Source organism: Thunnus thynnus, chromosome 4 (genome assembly GCF_963924715.1).
Source record: "Thunnus thynnus chromosome 4, fThuThy2.1, whole genome shotgun sequence".
NCBI classification, from domain to species: domain Eukaryota; kingdom Metazoa; phylum Chordata; class Actinopteri; order Scombriformes; family Scombridae; genus Thunnus; species Thunnus thynnus.
The window spans coordinates 24,184,493-24,204,073 of NC_089520.1; the positions used below are offsets into that span (position 1 = coordinate 24,184,493).

Below are 19,581 nucleotides of genomic sequence, written 5' to 3' on the forward strand. Positions count from 1 at the left end.
GCTTCTAAATGCAGCCTGTGTTATCCTCTCTCCACTGCCTCACTGTTTATCTCACTCATCCTGACACTCCACATCTCTCTCTCTCTCTCTCTTTTCATGAATAAACAAAGAGCTTGCACACATGTAAAATGCACCAGAGGTCATGAATTAACAAATAACCAGCTGTTTTTCACAGATCATTTGTTGCATCAGGAGAGAAATCACTTTTCACCAACTTGGAAAACTACAGTTGTGAGTTTTTGTTCAAACAGACATCACATTTCCGGTATCACTGTACCTTTTTTTTGTTTGTTTTCTGCTCTCTGTTCTCTCTTTCTCTCTCACTTTCCCTTTTACACTCTCAAACACAGACACACACGCAGCTGTAAACCATTTTACCTCCTTTCATAAAAGGGTGCAGAAGCACACAGCTCTTTCCTGCATAGAGCACCTAGCGTCTGGATTCCGGAAATCAATTTACACCAGCACAGGATGCTTCTGCCCACACAGCACTCCAGCTCAGGATCAGGAAGACACACACACATGCACACACATGCACACAATCCCTCCTTCAGTCATAAGCACAAATGGGCACACATGAAAACATATTATTTTCTCATATGTCACTGAACAACCCATAAACATGAGATAAAGAGGCACACACACATCTACATACACACCCTTTCCTCTCCAGGATTAATGCATTTTACAGGCTTGTTACACAGTGTGGGTGAGCACATTATTGCAGATGTTCCAAGGAGTGGGTTGGCAGGAGCAGGGCCAGAGGACAAAAAAAGGAGGAAAGGGAGGAGGACGACCTTCACAGCAACAGCTATTTTGCCTTGAGTAGTAACCTGCGGCATCAGTAATGCAAGCACACATGCCAGGCCAGTTTTTCTGGGATTCCATCAAATTCATGCAAGTATCTATTTCCATAATTTGATCTGCTTTGATCTTAAAACAAGGGGTACTCTGGGGCTGGGGGCTGATGTTGAAATTTAGTAATATTTTGCCTGCTGGATATTAAGAAACAGCATTTTTTAAAATTATTTGCTACATATTAGGCCTGTGTCATCTCTTTTTACAGAACATTTATTCATGTTTGTTGGGCATGATTAGTTATGTTTCTCTGCAAATTTTAACCCAGATGGTGTAAAAATCAATAGTCTATCCATCAGACTTAATGTAACGTTATAAATAGTTTTCAGTGCTTCTCCTACAAATCATATCAGCTTTGTAACTAATTGCACACCAATCAACAGTTGACAGCTTCAAATAGTCAGTGCAGGAAAATTAACAATTAATAGCACTGGCAAACTTGCTGTGTTCAAATGACAATGAAAAGTGGTTTGGATAATTTCCACATTCTTTCTGTCTGGCAGTATCACCCATAGATCCATGCAGAATCACCAGCAGACTACGCAGTGTCTTTCTATATCTGCTCTGTAATGTTGTTATAAAGAAAATAACTATTGGAAAGGATTTTTTTTTTTTTTTTTTGATGAATTACACACAGATAATGTCAGTTTCTCAGAGACAATTACTTTGTGGTGCATCTTTCTAAATGTCTGAAGGTGCAGGCTTTTTGTGTGATCAATAGCAAAGACCTCCAAAACACGGGATATCTCCTTTAAACGCTATCGATATCCAATTGCAATGGACCAGGAGGTGGTCAGTGCTTTGTACTGTTGGTGACATTAATAACACCGTAGGGAATTCAAATGTCCCTTTTCCTCCTTCTCCTTCTTCCTGCAGCCTCCTAAGCACTAATTACTGTGTTTATGCATACTTGCGTCATGCTGTCCAAAAATATCGCCTTTCTGGAAGCAATTATGCAAAAACAGACTAATGCCCTGTCAAGGAAATGGAGCTCCTTACAACAAAATATGTGATTTTTTTCCCAGCAACCTGGAAAGACATTTGTTCTTTCTCCTAAGCTCATTCCTCAGTTGTTTTAACATTGTTTCAAAAAGAAACAAAACAAAATCCATTAATGAATGCATTTTGGACCTCAGATCTATTCCAGGAAATGGTCGGCCAGTACCAGTTAATTAGGGAATCTGTTGGTATTTTCAGCCAGTCTTGTGATGTACATTTGTAAAATGCAGTCATCAGCCTTAAATTTGACATCAGCTGACCATCTCTTTGTTAAACCTAAAATTGTGGCTGCTCTTGGAAGTAATCAAGAGGACCAGTGGTCATTGGTGGTGCAATTTTCTTGTGATATATGCCTTCTTAGGAAAGAATGTTGTGCTTAATTTCTTAAAGAGAAATTCCCCCTAAAAGATACAAAATCATGCTGAGATGTTTCCAGTGCCCCCAAAATATAGTCCACCATTCAAATACTAGAATTCTAAAATATTAGATAAAGAGCAAGGACTTTTCTATAAAATCATTAATGATCATACAAGAAATATCAGAGTGGCAGAAATGCTAATTTCTCCAACGACAGTAACCTCAACAAACCATAATGTGCTGCATCCGGAAAAACTTTGTTTCATTTTGAATAAGAGGTGCAAATACAATTTTTTTTTCCAAATCGAAAAGCTCTCATCCTGCTTTATCTTTTTCTACTTTCTATGACCCACAAACAAAACCTTCATGCTCCTGTCAAATAATCAACCGCTGTTTTCAGAGATTCTTCTGTCAAATGTAGGAACTCACCGACTGACACTGAAGAGAAAAAAAAGAAAATTATGAGATTTACAAAAGTAATGGCTAATGGCTAACAATATTTAGAATATTCAACATTTTTCTTTAAACTTTGTAATTTCCTGTGCATACAAGACTTCCACAAGTAACCATAATACTAGAATATAGGTCGGGTTGTTCTACAGTTTCTTTTACTTAGTGCAGACTTTTGAAGTCAGCACAGTAATCTTTGCGCACTGAAAGCTCACAATGCCAAAACTGTTGATTACACAAACAGCTGAATGTTGTTATGTGTACTGCTTTCAAGCATAGAGTGAGATTCAGACTCTAAAGGCTCCAAACAGCACTGGGTACAAGCTTATGTTATGTAATTACACTTAAAGAGTTTTTATTTTTTCATTACAATGCCTGTTTGGTGCAGCTTTTAAACAAACACCAATGACCTCTGATTTGTGATTTGAGATTTAATCTGACTGTTGAGGCTTTGTGTTTCTCTCTGCTTGCTGTAGAAGAAAGTGGGCACCTCACTTGTACTGTGTGGAGAAGTAGGGGGTTTGATAAACCTCAGTTCAAAAGGGCCACATGTTCCCTCCCAGAGTGTAATCCTGCTCTGTGGCCCAGTGGTTTAATCCAGAATCAAACCTCGCCTGAGGTGGCCAACATCACAGAGAAACCTTTTTTGAATGATTGCTCTGAGACTGACAAACAAACAGAGAAGGACACATAGACAGACACACACATACAAACACACACATACATACATACATACACTGTGTATGCAGTATTTATAGAAGACCATGGCAGCCTAGGTGGCTGATTGACTGGCTAACAACCCAGCACTCCCTCAGGCTGCAGCAGTGGGAATTTAAAGAACTGGATGTTGGATTAGAGCTACGAAATAATAATAAAAGTAACCACATTTTTAACCAGACAGGTCCACAGTAGATACAGAAACTCAAACTATGTATTTAGAAACTTATTTTTTCCAACACTTGCAGCTGCTCTTAATCAGATGAGTTGCTACTTATCCCAAAGTTTTAATGGCAGTTAAAGTTCTTTGCTAAGTCCTTCAGGGAAGACGCCTGAATGCTCTGCTCCTCTCCACTTTTACCACTGAAGCATGTTAAGTACGTTTAGTTGTCAAATGCCGAACATTAAGTGAAAATGATACCACACCGAGTAGCAAAGAGCTCCCTAGTTTCCACTGGGAACTTTTAAAAAATCCATAGGGAGTCCTCTGCTCACTAGCTGCTCGATGTCACCACTCTGGATGATGGCACAATTACAAATTGCCTTTTCTATCATTATTTTTACCCTGAAAGCCCCTCTGAGACTGTGCTTGTATCCATAATTACATGAAACAGAGAGCAAGTAAGTAGATATCACTAATGAAGAACATTGGTTTTAATTTAATCTAATTTACTGTTATTTTAATTCTCAGAAGGTTTTTAGACCAACGCTCTGTTTTTATGTCTGCAAAAACAACAATAAATAATATTATATTTTTAATATACTGCTGAAAAGATGTGATAGACAGGCAACCCTGTCTAGGGAATATCCCATAGGCTCTTGCCCATTGCATGATGGGATATGCTGTCGCTTCCCTGCATCCCTGACCAGGATAAGTGGTTTAGAAAATGGAATCATGCTGAAAAGACACATGAATTGAACATAAATAAAACCTACAAGGCATCGAAAGACATGGCTTTGAATAATCTAATTTGATCTATTGCTGTGATAATATTTTGTTTAAGTCTTGCAGGCTGCATATTTTGTGATGAAATTGTATCTACAGTTAAGAAGTATCTAACTGAAGATGTAAAGTTGATGACAACATGGGACTCCGAGAAGATTTCATTCTTCACATCCACTAAAGATGTTACTGCTAAGTTATTCAAAAGTTCAGTTGAATATCTCGTCAAATGCCCTGGCTGATTACATAAACAAAGCTGACCACTGTTTAAGTGAATACTTGAGTTGATATTATGGAATTTCATAATGAATCAGACTTAATACGTGAAACAAAGTTAGAAACATTAATGAAAAATAGTTTATTGACCATATGTGAAAATATGAAACAATGATGGTTGAATGTTCTTTCATTACTGAACATTAATTTTTGGGTCCATAACACTGAATATTATTTTTTGTGGGGTTAGTGCCTTACAAATACACAAATCAATAACTTCCACCTGGTGCCATAGAAAATATCATATATAAAAGCCTTGGATCATTGGAACACTACCTCCCAACAAAAAAAAAAGAGAGAAAAATTACTTATCGTTTTAATCATTAATTATCATTTACACACATATGCATGTATGCATAAAGGGAGGCGAAATGTTGTTCCTCAGGCACCACAGTGCAACATAGAACAGACATGAAGACGTGTGCAAAATGATAAATAGATGCAAGAAACGAAATATTAACATAGCAGATGTAAACACAGCACAGTCTTCAGACTGAGCACTCTTACAGGTTCATTAGCAGCTAGCTCAGTTGTAAATAAGGTGCTGCAACATGCATGTTGTAAACATTACTGTAAAGAGACTGGTAGCTTATTTTGTACAGTACAATGGATTTTAGGGCACAGAGGGTTAAAGTGTACATATACAGTCATCACTGTCCATCTAGTGGATGCAGACACATGGTATTGCGTGTTGGAAGAGTTGAGTTGAGTCATGGTACTTAGGTGGGGATTGGGGGTGTTGACCTGGGTGTGCAAGCTGTTGGGGATCCTCACAGCTTGAGGGAAGAAGCTGTTACAGAGCCTGGTAGAGGAGGCCCTGATGGTCTGGTACCTTCTGCCATATGGTGGATAGATGGAAGGAGGGTGAAGAGGCTGTGGCAGGGGTGGGTGGGGTCCTTTATGATGAGGGCCTTGCTGGTGCACCAAGCTTCATAGATGTGTTGTATGGAGGAGAAGGAAGTACCAATATCAGTAACAGTATTAAAGTTAAGTTCTGTGAATATACAGTACATATATAATGTATACAGTGCAATTTTATTCTCTTCATATTTGTGTTTTTGTAGCTTATTCATTCAGTGTAACCCTTTTTGCCTGCCACTGATGCTGCTGCCTCCAAAAGTCACAAAATAAAGAGCACATTCTGGATAAGAAAGACTATTTGAATGTAAAGTTCAGGTTTTTACAACATGATGAATTTATGACATGTCATTTAATTCACACGAGCCAACTTACTCATGTTCTGAAAGATGAAGGTCACTTTGAGGTATTATAAACATTTCAATGAGCTGTCTGGGGCTTTTTTTACGATACACGTGAAAGGACAGAATAATTGGTTTTGACCAAATATTTGAAAGGTGTCTTACATGAGGTGCTGTGTGTAAAAAAAGAAAAAAAATATGTTTTGAAGGTAACAGCTGCCAATTGTCCTGATAAGGAACGCAGTAGGTGGATAATGTTTGACAGGACAGTTGTGATGATGGATCAAAGGTTCAAGTCTGTTTCCCTGTCAGATCCGTCTCCACACTTCAGAGGGATTTCTGTCTGGGAGTGAGTGTAAATCTGATCTTGGTGAGTGTGTTTCTCAGAATAGTCTCAATCAATTCTTCAGTGGATTTTACAAAGTGCTTTCCAAACCCATGTGCACATGTTAAATCCCAAGGCTTTGGAGCGTGTTGGGAGTGTCCCGTCTTCAGCACCATGGTGGAACTGGCCTTCTACCCGGCAGTGGCACTGATGTATTTTTTCGGGGTGCTGCAGGCCTCGAAGGATGATCGAGTGGAGCTGGATGACCGGGCATCAATGAATGTGTTCTGCCTGTTCGTGTTGGCACAGCCGCTATGTCTGGTACTGGGAGGATACACTGGCATGGCTACCTACCTCCTCACAGCTCTGGTCTCCTACAACTTCCTGCCATGGAAGACGACAAAACAGGCTGCAAAGGGCAAAGAATCAAAGAAGAAAAAGTGAGAACAAGGAGCTTACACAGTATGGACATTAAGAGAGAATTCAAACAGGTTGTAAAAGAGAATTAGGTGAAACATTAAAAACTCAATGTAATCACTTTTTTCACATTCGGTAGTTATTCAGACTGTTTCCATTAAAGTGCTTTTCATCTATAGTTGTAAACATCTGCGAGAAAGTACTTTATCCAGGGACATGCAGTCCTCTTCTGCACAGGAAGTGACTCATTTTATGATTTATGGTGCAGAATCAGAGTTTATTTGAAACAAAAATGGATGGATCCATAAGAAGCAAAAGCCATCATGGCTCAACCAACAACCAAAGGAGAAGCAAATGCAGAGAAACAAAACTGTAATTTGACAGTGAATTGACATTATTTTTCAAAGAAAGTTAATTTTCACTGTTTCCTAGGTGAGGGAATTAATGGTTGATTGTTTTTGTTCCATTTCTGAATTGTAATTACACTCTGCATGCTAATATGAAAGCAGATATCTCTGGGCTTTATAAAGTTACTCAATGACAGACGAGGTAGCTCTGACTGCCAGCAGCACAAATGCCTTTCCTCATCCTTGACATTATACTGCATGGCTGTGTCGGTGAGTTTGCGGTTAAGTATCTGTAGTGAGTCTTTTTTACTAAACATCACTAACTCAGTGGGTACCTCACTCAACATGAATATGAGTGATTGCATCTGTAAGTAAACAAGAATTGAAAACATTTTACACATTCATGAACACTGTGTGCAAAAACCACCCACAATGAAAAAGAAAAAAATGACAAACACTTGGGGAAAAAAAATCTGAATTGTGTTTTTTAATTATCCACCCATGTTCATGAATGACTGTGTGTCCCTCTGATGTGGCTAAGCTTGGTAGCATGGAGCGTGTGTGTGTGTGGTGTGTAAACCCGGACTCAAAGTGAGAGTGTATAATGGGATTAGACTCAGCTATTTGGCTGATAGTCCGAGGCTTTGTGCAGCGGTCGTGCAGATGCTCACTGTGTGAATCCGAGAAACAGTGGGAATTTTTTTTTGAAGATGTTTATGACTTCCCTCAGTACTAAAATCCTCTTTGAGTCCATGTTGTATGAAGTTATTTCTCAGGCTCTGAATGTGTTTCTGTCTCTGACCATGTCTTTTTCTTGTTTCTCCTCTTGCCATACCTGTGAATTTATTATGTAACATTAATAAAGTAATAACCTGTAGTGTCAAGCCTTCGCTGTAAATGTCGTATTTCCACTATTATTAGCTTCTAGTTCTGCGCCTTCTGTCAAGGTTATACCACCCCATGAGAAAATTGCTACATGTTTGTTCCATCTCCAATACAAGCTGTATATGTGCAGTATGTTCTCAATTTACCACTCTGCCTTCTGCATCCTCCATTATTGAAAGATCATAAATATCTATTTAAATATCATAAGTAATCTGAACCTGCAGCTCTACTGCTCAGAATTCCTCTTATTCCCCAGCCAGTCCTCTTAACCGAATTACTTTCCCTCATCAATCTCAGTCCTTCTCTACATTCAGGTTTGTTTCCATGATATTGCTAATTTTCAGCACAGCAATTATTATCATTATCATTCTTCATCTGTTCTCACTCCTACTTTCATGGACAAGAGCTGAACAAATCAACATGACAACCCATTAAACCTCTAAGTTCACTGTCTCAAATTATTGCAGGATAATTTCTGTCATTGTCGGTTTATGACCACTACATCACTGTGAATGAGAAATGTGATTGCACAAGTTTTAAGGAAATGATGATCAGTTTTACTTGATTATATTTAAAAGAAAATATATTACTATCTACTCTACTACTGTGGTCTAATAGCTGCACTTAAAAGCAATGACAAAATCAAAAAATCTTACACATAAGCATTTTAATATTATATTTGCACCTGCATTAATTGGGGTTTTTTTTTTTTTGCCATTTTTTGTGCAACAGAAACAAGCTAAAAACACAAGATGGACATATTATCAGCTTTTAAGTTGACAGGTGAACTTGTTTGCAAACATTTGCATCCAGCAGACACAGAGCAACATCACTGTACAACACATTTGGAGTCATACACCTGACATTTATTCTCCGTTTTCTGGCTCTATAGCTGAAAAATGCTCCACTTTGTTAACCAGCTAGTCACTAACTTGTCTGTCTCCCATTTGGTGCTGGACGTGCAGTATAATTTTACAGCTTTTCACTGACAACAGCTGTCTGAAAACAGTACTGATGAGCAGTGAGACTAAACCAAAACATTAAAGTTGTGAGCCTTAAAACCAAAAATATAATGAGCTAAAATATGCTAAAATGCTCCGTAGAGCTGATGGGAACTGCAGAGTAAGGGGATAATTATCTGTGGGTTTTTCACCTTTGACATATGTGTAATTATTTGATTCATTGTTAATATAGAAATTTTGATTGTAGCAGCTTTAAATTACATGCTTTCTAAATGTAAAATATGAGGATATACTGTATCACTGCCATGCTAACAGCTCTGGGACTGTACTTAAACACAACTGCTTTGAGTTAAATGCTAACATCAGCATGCTATGGTAACATGCTCACAGTGACAATGCTAACATGTAGACTAGTGTTTCTGAAGTGGTCTATTCTCAGGACCCCCATTTTTTTCATAGCCATTAAGTCGCGACCCACCAGTTGAGCACCACTGATGTAGACAGTCATTACTACACAGTAAATGTGCTGAACATTAAGTGAACATTCCTCTGGAAGTCCAGTATTCATATTGAATTATACTTTGACCTGTTTGTTGTGTAGATGCTTAATAGATATAATGTTTACAGTGATTGCCATTGAAATTCACATAGTGTGTTAGCTTGCTAACATTTGATAATTGGCAAAGGAAGTACAGCTGAGGCTGGCAGTGTCATTTGTTTTGCAGTCATTTAGTTACACACCAAAGTATTTAACAAATTGAAATGTTGATGTTAAAGTGCTACAAGTCTGATTACAAAAGTTATTGCAAACTTTATCCTGTGGGGAACATGAGTCTGTAGCAAATTTCGTTGCTGGTAGTGGTAGAGGAAAAGTCAAGGGATCATCAATGTCACATGGATTTATTATCCTGGAACCATGAATGTCTTCACAAACTTTTGTGCTCATGTATCAAGTAGATGTTGAGGTATTTCACTGGATGAGACCTGCTGGTGGAGCAAGCAGAAAAGTCAAGGCATTGCTAAATATATTAGGATTCATCCTCTGGGTAGGATGGATGTCTGTACCAAATTTCATTTCAATCCATTATTTGTCGAGATATTTCAATTTGGACCAAAGTGGTGGGTGACCCCACTGACATTGCCGTCCCTAGAAAATTACAGCTCTTTTCTTGTGATACTGAACTAAAATTCATTTTAATTTTCCCACCAGTAAGCATAATGAATGTAGGACATTTATATTCTCTCAGTGTAGTTGGCTGAATTTCAAACTGGTCTTTTTTTAGTTACAGGGTGATTGATAGAGTAGAAGATTGATTGATGGATCAGCAAGTAAAACAGACTTACTGGAGCGTTGGGTGGTGTAATGAAACAAAGACATTCAAATGAAATTTCAGGAGTGTAGTATATGGAGAGAGGAGATGGAGCATATACAGCTGGGAGGACGTGACAAGGTTTGTGTATGGATGTTTATTTGTTTGTGACTGGCATTCTCAAATGGTTTTTGCCTCCTTGGAGGCATTAATGGCCGTCGTACATCACAGTGCTTGTGTCTCCTGTCGCGGCTTGGACAAGCGCAGCTTGACACAAGTTAATGATCAGAGTTTGCAAGGGAAATGAAGATGTGTGAGTTTTGAGTCTGTATCTCTAGTCTTGAAGTAGACAGAAAAGACCTCTGGATGAAAAACATCCCCCCCAAGGCTACATCTCATCTCTTACAACCTGTTTGTCAGTTTTTCCTGAATGATCAATTCCTCATCCATCTGCATGATAAATTATGGCTTTCTTTCTAAGCTCCACCTACAAATATAAATACTATTTTAAAAAACCCTAAAAATCTGGTCTGAAAAATGTATTTCTTTTGGATAATCTCATCTCTCAATGATCCAAACTGCATATGGAGAGTCACAATGAAATTCAATAATTTCAGTGCACCAAAAGTTGTTTTTAACATATTTATTTTCTTGAGGGAAAATTGGATCCTTCATTAAATATTTACTTACATTATTTACAGTCAGAAGATATAATACATGGCTTGGTCACATGCATATTGTCATATAAAAAACTGTACACACATTTACACTCATTTAAGAGGGAGTAGTCTGTGCAATAAAAGGCACAAATGACCTTTGACCCTGCATCTATGTCCCATGTGTACGTATTTCACAGACACTGCCACATATTGTGTTACCATATGTGAGCTTGCTCTGACAACACATGCACCTGGGAAAAAAAACTACTTCAGCAGCTGCAGAGAAGACATGTGTTGATGTGTGATAGTGATTCACTGCCGAGCAGCAGCGGAGCAGTACACAGCCCTCTTGATTGTGTCTAAATGCGATCCCATCCCTTCAGCAGCCTGAGGCAAAGATGAAAGTCTTTCCAGCCATAAGGATAAAGTGAGAAAAGACATTTTCTGACTTAAAACAGAATTCCACAATCTGCAAGACGATCCACAATCCTCAAGATACTCCTGTTACAAGTTCAGGATATTAAGTGAATTATTATTACTGTCCTACATACACATTCTGTTTCTATAAGGCAGTAAGGCCTGTTGGCTGAGGCACAAGGCTGGAGCTGAGATGCTGACTATAAGGTTTCATTTCCTAGTAGTCATAAGATGGTCGAGGCTTGGCTGGGTGGGATAGTGCTACAGCTGGTAATCACACATCAGTATGACTGGCAGCTTGAGTCTCCAATCTGTTCTGTGGTCCGATATCGAATACCAGATGGAGTAGTTAAAGCCACTATGGGTTGAATTTTAAGTTTTCTTAAAAATGTTTTTTCAAGTTTTTTCTGTAGGCGTAGAGTCATCTGTTGTTCTTTGCCGCAGTGTCTTTTTTTAAACTACCACTGGGGGGCACCAAAGTCAGAAAGTTTATACATATAGGGGCTTTAAAGACATGGCAAGGTATTAGCTAAGTGATATTTAGCTTTGGTCAAACAGCTTTCTAATTTAAAGCAGATGCTACTGGGGGGATACCTACAATAGATTATTTTTACATGTTTGGCTACAGAACAATGGCACCAGCTAGTATGGCGAGTAGGTTGCCAGAATCTGAGAGGGGAATTGATTGAACAATACTTTCTACATGCTAATTTAGTGCGGTAATATCCCTTTCCAAATAAGCATTTCATCAGGTGGGTTGTTTCCCCTTGTTGATTGTTGCAAAAGAATTTGATTAATGTTAGAAAATGTCATCCTGCGTCTCAGATTCTTTCTTGGAGCAATATGACCAGTTTGTGGTCAGTAATAAGAAAAATGCCTGAATGCCAGTGGACAGCCAGGGAAATAAGGATGGAGTTAGGCTCTCCTGACCATCTAAAAAGATTTCCATGCTGCTCTGTCAAAGTGAAAATTCTCATTCATTGCAACACTTGCAATAAAAACAAGCATTTTAAAAGCAGGGACATACTGGGGACTGTCTGTCTATGTCTTGATTCTTGTTATCTTACATACTATATCAGCACAAACAATATCATTGATTACTAAACCTACTGCAGATTTTTCTTTTCAGTACAATTTCAGTTGTTTAAGCCTTGTTTGGGACTCATTGTCAACTCTTTGTAAACTAAGTCTAAAACTAGGCTTAATATACTGTATATCTTGAGTATTCACAGCAGTGTTCATCATCCAAAGTGCATGTAAATCCTAACTTGCAGAGATTATACTGAGGCCAGCTGATGACAAAAAAAGTCAGTTAACCTCAGTCATATTAAAAAAAGGTATAACACATCTATTTACACATCATCAAGTAATGAAGTGGTACTGACATTGGCAGAAGTACAAGCCTCAGAACTTGAGGCAACTTTGGTTGGGGCTAATCAATGCCAGATAATAATTTAGGGCTTCTGTTTGGCAATACAAAATCTTCCAGCGAAGCATCTTTTGCAAAGCACGCTCAACATTTCTGTATGCATAATTCATTCAACTGTCAACACGTCAGAATCTCAACAAATAGCCGAATCCCTCTGCGATTTTGATAGCAAATCCACTCAGATGTTAAGCATTGAGACTGACAACAGAAGGACGAATTGCCCACTGAACTGCTACGTTTACGGATGTCCAATCAGCCAATCAGCACCACTAACATCACACAACCTTCAGCAAATGTACAAGCGCAGGGCACCTCAGAGAGTGCCTAAAGCTACAGTACTACAAGATCTTCTCTAGCAATAAGCAGGACTCTGGAGAAATGGAAGAAAAGAGAAAAGGCTGTCTTAGCATTTGTTATCACATGAAACACAGCACAGAGTTGGTGAACAGGGTCAGTTTGGCTAATTGGCACAGATAAATACATAGTGTACAGTGAAGGGCACAGTGGAGTGTGATTTGAGGTCAAGGTATACAACCCATTATGTTATGCAGGTTAATTACCCCACTGACCACATTTTGTACCGCTCACTCCAGTTTTATAAGCAAAATTATATACAAAAAACATATTTTATACACATTTTGAACAAGTAATGGTCAAAAATCAGTGCACATCCTCTTAGAGTTGCAAAACTTTCAGCTTTGGCCAGATTGGGAAGATGTAATTTAAGATGTGTACGTTTCGTACAGAAAAGCACAGTACATACAGTATAGTAAAAGTAAGTGAAAGGAATGAAATGTAAAAGCAAAACATGGGAATAAGTATTTTATAAAAAAGGGGTGATACATTAATAGTACCTTTTTTCCTCAAAGTAAAAAAAAAAACTCTCAAACAAGGCATTTGGTCTATTCAAAGAGCTACTTAAATTCAAAGGGTCAAGTAATGAGTAACATATGACTAAAATGATCCTTCAACCTTTACCTGAGTTTCTAAGCATAGCAAAGTATTAAAACCAAGAACACTTCAGTAAATCACCTTCATCCACACATTTGCATTCATAACCCCCAACATGAAACCAAAACTCACAGCACCAGTCAAAAGTTTGGACACACCTTAACGTTCTCTTGAATGTGAAAGTGTGTCCAAACTTTTGACTGGTGCTGCACATCATTGCTTTTGCAGAGTGTTAGCAGCTTCATCAACCATCAGCAGCCCATACTCACTTCTCAGAGGAGAAATTGCAGAAAGTATGTTGAAACTTAATCACCTATGAATGGTGTTTTGTGATCCTGGAATCATTTAATTAAATTACATACGAGGAAAAGTGCACTCAATCACCACTTCAACAGAAGGGGTGAGATTTCAGAGCTGAAGAAAACTGTGATACCCAGGTATGACTGGGGTGTTAACCATGTGGTAAAACATCTGTGTGATTAGAAGCTTTTAAATACTGCTTGTCATTTTGGAGCGATACTTAATAAAAAAAAAAAAAAAGTCAGAATTCGTGAGCTGAAAGTGATGTGAATGCTTGCTATTCTCCATATTCAGAAGCGTCAGACAAGGAAATGGTGGGTGTATGTCAGTGGAGTGCCAAATTTGTTTCATTAAAGAGACTCTACATCAACTCAGTGAGGGATGCCAAGACCTATCAGGCAAGACGGATAACCGAAACATCCGCTGAAATCTTGTGTTTGTGTGTGTGTTTCCACAGTTTGTGCATATGTGTGTGTTGCCCACACATAATCTGCCACATAAACAGATTTGTACATCAGTGCACAGGCACAGGAAGTTTCTTCCTGTCTTTAAGTGTAGCAGCAAATAGTGGGTGGAAGAAAATTGGGATTTTAATAAGAAATCCTTCTCAGTTATGACCTACTTTCACCCAAGTAATCTTGCCTGGAAAGCAGCTGGTAGAGCTGCAAGAACTCTAATTAAAGTGGTTTCCCAGAGAAGTTCAGTAGCTGGGAAGGAGGTGGACCCTTCAGTAAGGCTGGTCAGTCTGACACCGTCGCTAACCTTAAAGATCAGAGTGGAGCAGAAAGCAGGCAGGCTCCTATTAGCATTTGCGTGGGGGATAAATGGCAGGTATGGGACACATCCTCTAGGATGATAGAGATAATGATCTGGCACTTTGGCCTTAATGGAGTATCTGACTGGAGTGTGTACTGTACTGAAAGGAATGTACTGATTATGTGTGCACAACGCAGGCATGTGCATCTACAGGGGCTGTTTCTTATTTTTGCCGTAGTTAGAACTTTACAGAGCAAGTAATCCAATCCGGTCAGATCCTCCAGGGCCAACGCTACCAAAGTTGTGCTACTGGACGTGCGCTTTCCTGTTTGCAAGGTCAGCAGCTAGACAGTGTGATAGCCAGAGGGCCACAGAGGACACATCCACACGGATATGAAGAGCCAGGCATTAAATTAAGACTTTAAAACATCAAACACCAGGTTTTTGAACACAGAAACCCGTAAAAAAATGTTCCCTCCCACCTCACACCAAAGTCCAAAACAACTGAGGTAGGGAAAATAATAAATTAACAAAAAAAATTAAACAAGACCTGTTGATCAGCAATAAAGTTTCAGTGATATACAGAGAGATTTAAACAAAAAGGGAGCCAAACTGGAGTAAAAAACAGATAATCAAGTGTTGGTGTTTTATGTAATATTCCAGTGATGACTGACTTCAGATCACCAAGCGTCCAATGATCATCCACAGCGAGCTCTAATGTGTTCAGTGTCAGAACAGCCACAAACATATAAAGACTAACAATCTTGAAGGGAGAAACAGAGGTCTCAGTTGTTAGTTAGCATCCCCCTGGAGTTAAAATCTTGTGACTTTCAGACGACACGTCTCAAATGGATCTCTCAATGTTCCGCAAGGATTCTGCTTTCCACACAGAAACCTTGGTGAAAGAACAGAAGGACACTTTTTTTCTTGTTCTTTTAATACCAGACTGTGGTATGTTTTGTTGTCAGGAAGGAAATTGTTCTGCCGATGTATGCAACGGCCTGGAAGATGCGGTTTATCTTGTCCAAGCATCACACCTAAATGGCACTTTCAAATTGGCAGTAAAAAAGAAAATCTGAAAGGCAAATAGTTTTTTGCCTTTGAATACGGCTTTGTCATTTTTCACCGTGACAAAGAAAAAAACACCTTGATTGCCTTGGAAACTGTGATTTCAGTGTCACATCTCAGTGCTAGAAGTGAGGAGGTCATAGATCAGTGGCTGAAGTTGCAGCAAGATGTCTGACAGAGGAACCACTGTCACTTCTGTTGTCACCTCTTCCTCCACACCTTTGACAGCCAGATCTTCACTGTCTTGTCGCTACAGAGAGAGACAGAGAGAGAGACAGAGGGAAGGGGATTGATGAGCGAAGGAAAGCAAGGAGAACGCAACAAAGGCAGAAAATAAAACAACATCAATCAGGCAGTCTTCCCTTTCAAAACAGCCCATTGTAACATCAGACACAACACAAAGAGATTGACTTCAAAGTACACTTCACACACACACACACACACGCGCGCGCGCACACACACACACACACACATGCCCACACACACTTCATTAAAGACCCTTCTCCACAATGTCAGTAAAAAAACACCTCACCACCATGTTGGAAAAGGATAAGTATGATTCATAACTCTGCAACACGTAAACCTAATAAATCTGCAAGCCCACAGTAATAACTGCACTCCCAACTGACCAAGCAATTTAATCTTCAATTTCTTTCACATTACACTGTGTTGGTCATAACACCTTGCAGGACAACATTACATTTTCCATTAACACTACCACTAAAAGAGCTGTGCAGCTTGGTTGGTGTGAGATGTTAAATGTCAATTGAGTGGATTCTGTCTAAAAGGAAGGCTTTAAAGAAATAGACATTTTGGGAAACATGTTTTCTTACCTTGGATGACCTGAAAACATTGATAACACTCCCATGTTTGTAGGATAAATATGAAACTAGCACCAGCAGCTAGCTAGCTTAGCTTAGCATAAATTCTGAAAACAGGCAGGGAAACTGCTATCCTGGCTCTGTAAATTGCCCAGCAGCACCTCAGTTAGTAACATGTTATATCTTGTTTGTGAAATTCGTACAAATACTTAAGTATAGAGGTAAAAACGACACTTTGGATCTGTAAACTCCACAAAGTCACAACTCCCGGCCAAGAAATAGCTGCACTCGTCAACCACAACTTTTACACTTTGTTTTTTTGTACAGATTAAGCAAACAAGATATAACATGTTAATGAGTGAGCTTTAGAGTCCTGTTCGGAGGATTTTGTTACTTTCGGACAGAGCCAAGCTAGCTTTTTTTCCCCTGTTTCTAGTCTTAATGCTAAGCTAAGCTACCCAACTGCTGGCGGTAGCCTTATATTTTAAGGACAAGTATAAAATCAGATCTAGATCTTCTCATCTAACTCTTGGTAGGAAAAGCAAAAAATCATATTTCCCAAAATTTCACATTATTCCTTTAAGTAGAGCAGCAGAAACAGAAGACATGTTAAATCTGCACACATAAGAGAAAAAAAAAAGTTATTCTGAGCAGAACTATGAGTCACTTCAGTCAATAAGGTGCTCTTTGTCTTAGTGGAGGCAGGGGTCTGCAAATGAACCAGTAACCATGCTAAAGGTTTTAAAAATAGAAGTTAAACCGAGCCAAACAGAGTAGCATGTCAAAAGACAAAATGGAAAACAGTAGAAAAGAATGACAGAAGAAATGGATGATAGAACCAGAATGGGAACAAACAGAAAAGTGCGGGTACCGCCCAGGTAAAATCAGAGGAAAAGAAAAGCAGCCGGGAAAAGAAGGTGGAAATTAGTTAAGAGAATACCAGAGGAAGGGAGGGTTTGTGAGCGGAGCAGAGGCAATCATGGGAGGCTGGTGGCTCGGCCCTTGATGGCCAGGACCCGACGAGGAAGACACGGGGTCAAGCCAGGGACGTAGCTCCACAACTTCACCCTGCAGTCACTGGGGTCAATAGGAGGAGGGAGGAGTAGAGGAGGAAGAGGAGGAGGAGGAGGAGGAGGAGGAAGGTGAGGGTGAAGAACAAGAGGAAAGGAGGAGTGGGAAGGCAGAGTTTGAGAGACCAAACGAGAGGATATATTTGTCCAGCAAGCAAACAGCAGGAGAAGGTAAAAGATGTGATGAGAGACAGACAAGAGTGAGAAAAGGAGAAGACAGGAAGGAGAGGGAGTAGAAAGTTAGTGGATGAGAAGTGAAAAAGGACACAGACAGATCGAAAAGGCCACCTAACAGACACACACAAACATGTATACCAGCATTATCTCTGTCTGATGCAGCTATGAGCTCAGCAAAACAAAGATTTGGAGAAAAACAGGATTTAGTATGACCCTTTCCACGATACACAAGGCTGACACACACATCTGCACAGCTGCACACAGGTTAATGCTTGAGATGAAGCAAGCATGAATCATAATCCAGTATTTCACTCACAAAATTGTAACATATTTGGTAAAAGGCTCACATTTGCTCACTCTCTGTCACAGTATGAAAAACTAAATTGTAAACATCATGTTCCCCGGTTTTTCAACCTCCAAACGACAACCCTTCTGATAAGGCTGTGAGTAGTCAGTTTTCCTTATTGTCAATGAATCCAATGAAAACCAACAATTTGTCAGTCCGTCTCTCGATGCTTTCCCGGACTACTCAGCCTCAAGCCTATTTGTTCCTACTGAGGATTTTATTTCTTTAAAAACAGGTCACAAATTTAGTTTTATTTTCAAGAGACAAATGTTACTCATACAGGAGTAAATAGGGCATTTGTTGGGAACTAATTCCCACTGGGGATTAATACACGTTTGGTGCTCTAATGAGTATTCACAGCAGCAGACATGAAAGAACACGTCACCCTGTGCACCCTTTTCATGGGATTTGTTGACAATGTAAAATATAGCCAGTGATATCCTTTAATGCTTGTGTGAGATTCACTTCAAAAACTGAAGTTACTTTAATCTGCTCACACTTTCATAACAGGGATTCATTGTGAATAAAAGGCATTTATTTAGACACGCCATGTTTCTTTAACTCTCAAAATTGGCAATAATCTTCCAAAGAACTGAAGCTTTGTATCCTTTAATCCCTTAACTACATCAATGGAGTGCTGGACAGATAAATGACAAATAAATAAAACATTATTTTATGGACACCTCTATCTTACTGTACTGTGATATGAAACCGCAGTGCAGTAACACACTTTTTTTTTTTTTTTACCTGGACGCAGTGAAGATCTGCCTTGAGTTGGTACATATGGCGTTAATGGGGCTTTCATGACCTCTGACCTCTCCTATGGGGGTAAAGTTGTCTACATTCCACACCTTCAACATCCCACCGCGACAGCCGCTCAGCAGCATGGGTCTGCCCGGGACATACGCCAGAGCGCACACCCAGTCCTTATGGGCATTAGGGATTTGCTGTGGAGTGAAGGCAGAGAGACACAGAGAGTCAGTGAGAGAGTGAGCTCTTATATTTCAGTGAGGACTCACAACTATTGCTCCGCTCATGTGATGCTCTGGAACAAATCCAAGCTTGATGCAGACGGTCACTGAGCTCAAAAACTCCCAGTGGCAGAGCCTGAGATACACATTACATGAACATGAACACATACTTAAGAAACATTCAATTTTAACATAAGTGCTAATGCAAATGGTTACATGAACTGCCTATTGCGAGAGATAGATATTTTGGATATATGTGATTGGGCTAAAAGTAAAAAAAACTGGCTGAACTACTGCCAGGCTCATTTTTTCCATTAATAATAATCAAGTGGTTTTAGACTGCTGTGAGTCAGGGTAAAATAGCAATAGAAAGAACGTTACTGTTCAATGTTTCATTCTTAATGGATATAAATGACCAGCAGTATATTTCTTGAATGGAAATTGCACAGCATGGTTGCTAGGCAACGCAGAAGTATGGTTTGAAACCCACTAATACTTTATTTAGACTGCAGTTATTTTTAGCTTGTGTGTCTATATGTTCAGTGTCTCACGATGGCTTCTAGCCTGATTA

General features: G+C 39.2%; 1 protein-coding gene and 1 long non-coding RNA gene across 8 annotated transcripts in view; one reads left to right on the forward strand and one right to left on the reverse strand.

Moving 5' to 3' along the window:
* The first annotated feature begins 5,739 nt into the window (after window positions 1-5,739).
* On the forward strand, window positions 5,740-7,772 carry LOC137182279 (uncharacterized). Its single transcript, XR_010928295.1, has 2 exons — window positions 5,740-6,169; window positions 6,261-7,772. It is a non-coding gene; the product is annotated as an uncharacterized lncRNA (long non-coding RNA).
* Window positions 7,773-10,673: 2,901 nt separating this feature from the next.
* Window positions 10,674-19,581, reverse strand: part of kif21b (kinesin family member 21B) — a 65,883-nt gene continuing 56,975 nt past the window's right edge. For all 7 annotated transcript variants that reach the window (XM_067587786.1, XM_067587789.1, XM_067587787.1 and 4 more), the window contains 2 exons: window positions 18,787-18,986; window positions 10,674-15,875 (listed from right to left, as the gene is read on the reverse strand). In XM_067587786.1, the coding sequence (XP_067443887.1) occupies window positions 15,827-15,875; window positions 18,787-18,986 (249 nt within the window). In that variant the 3' untranslated portion in view covers window positions 10,674-15,826. The remainder of the gene's footprint in view (window positions 15,876-18,786; window positions 18,987-19,581) is intronic.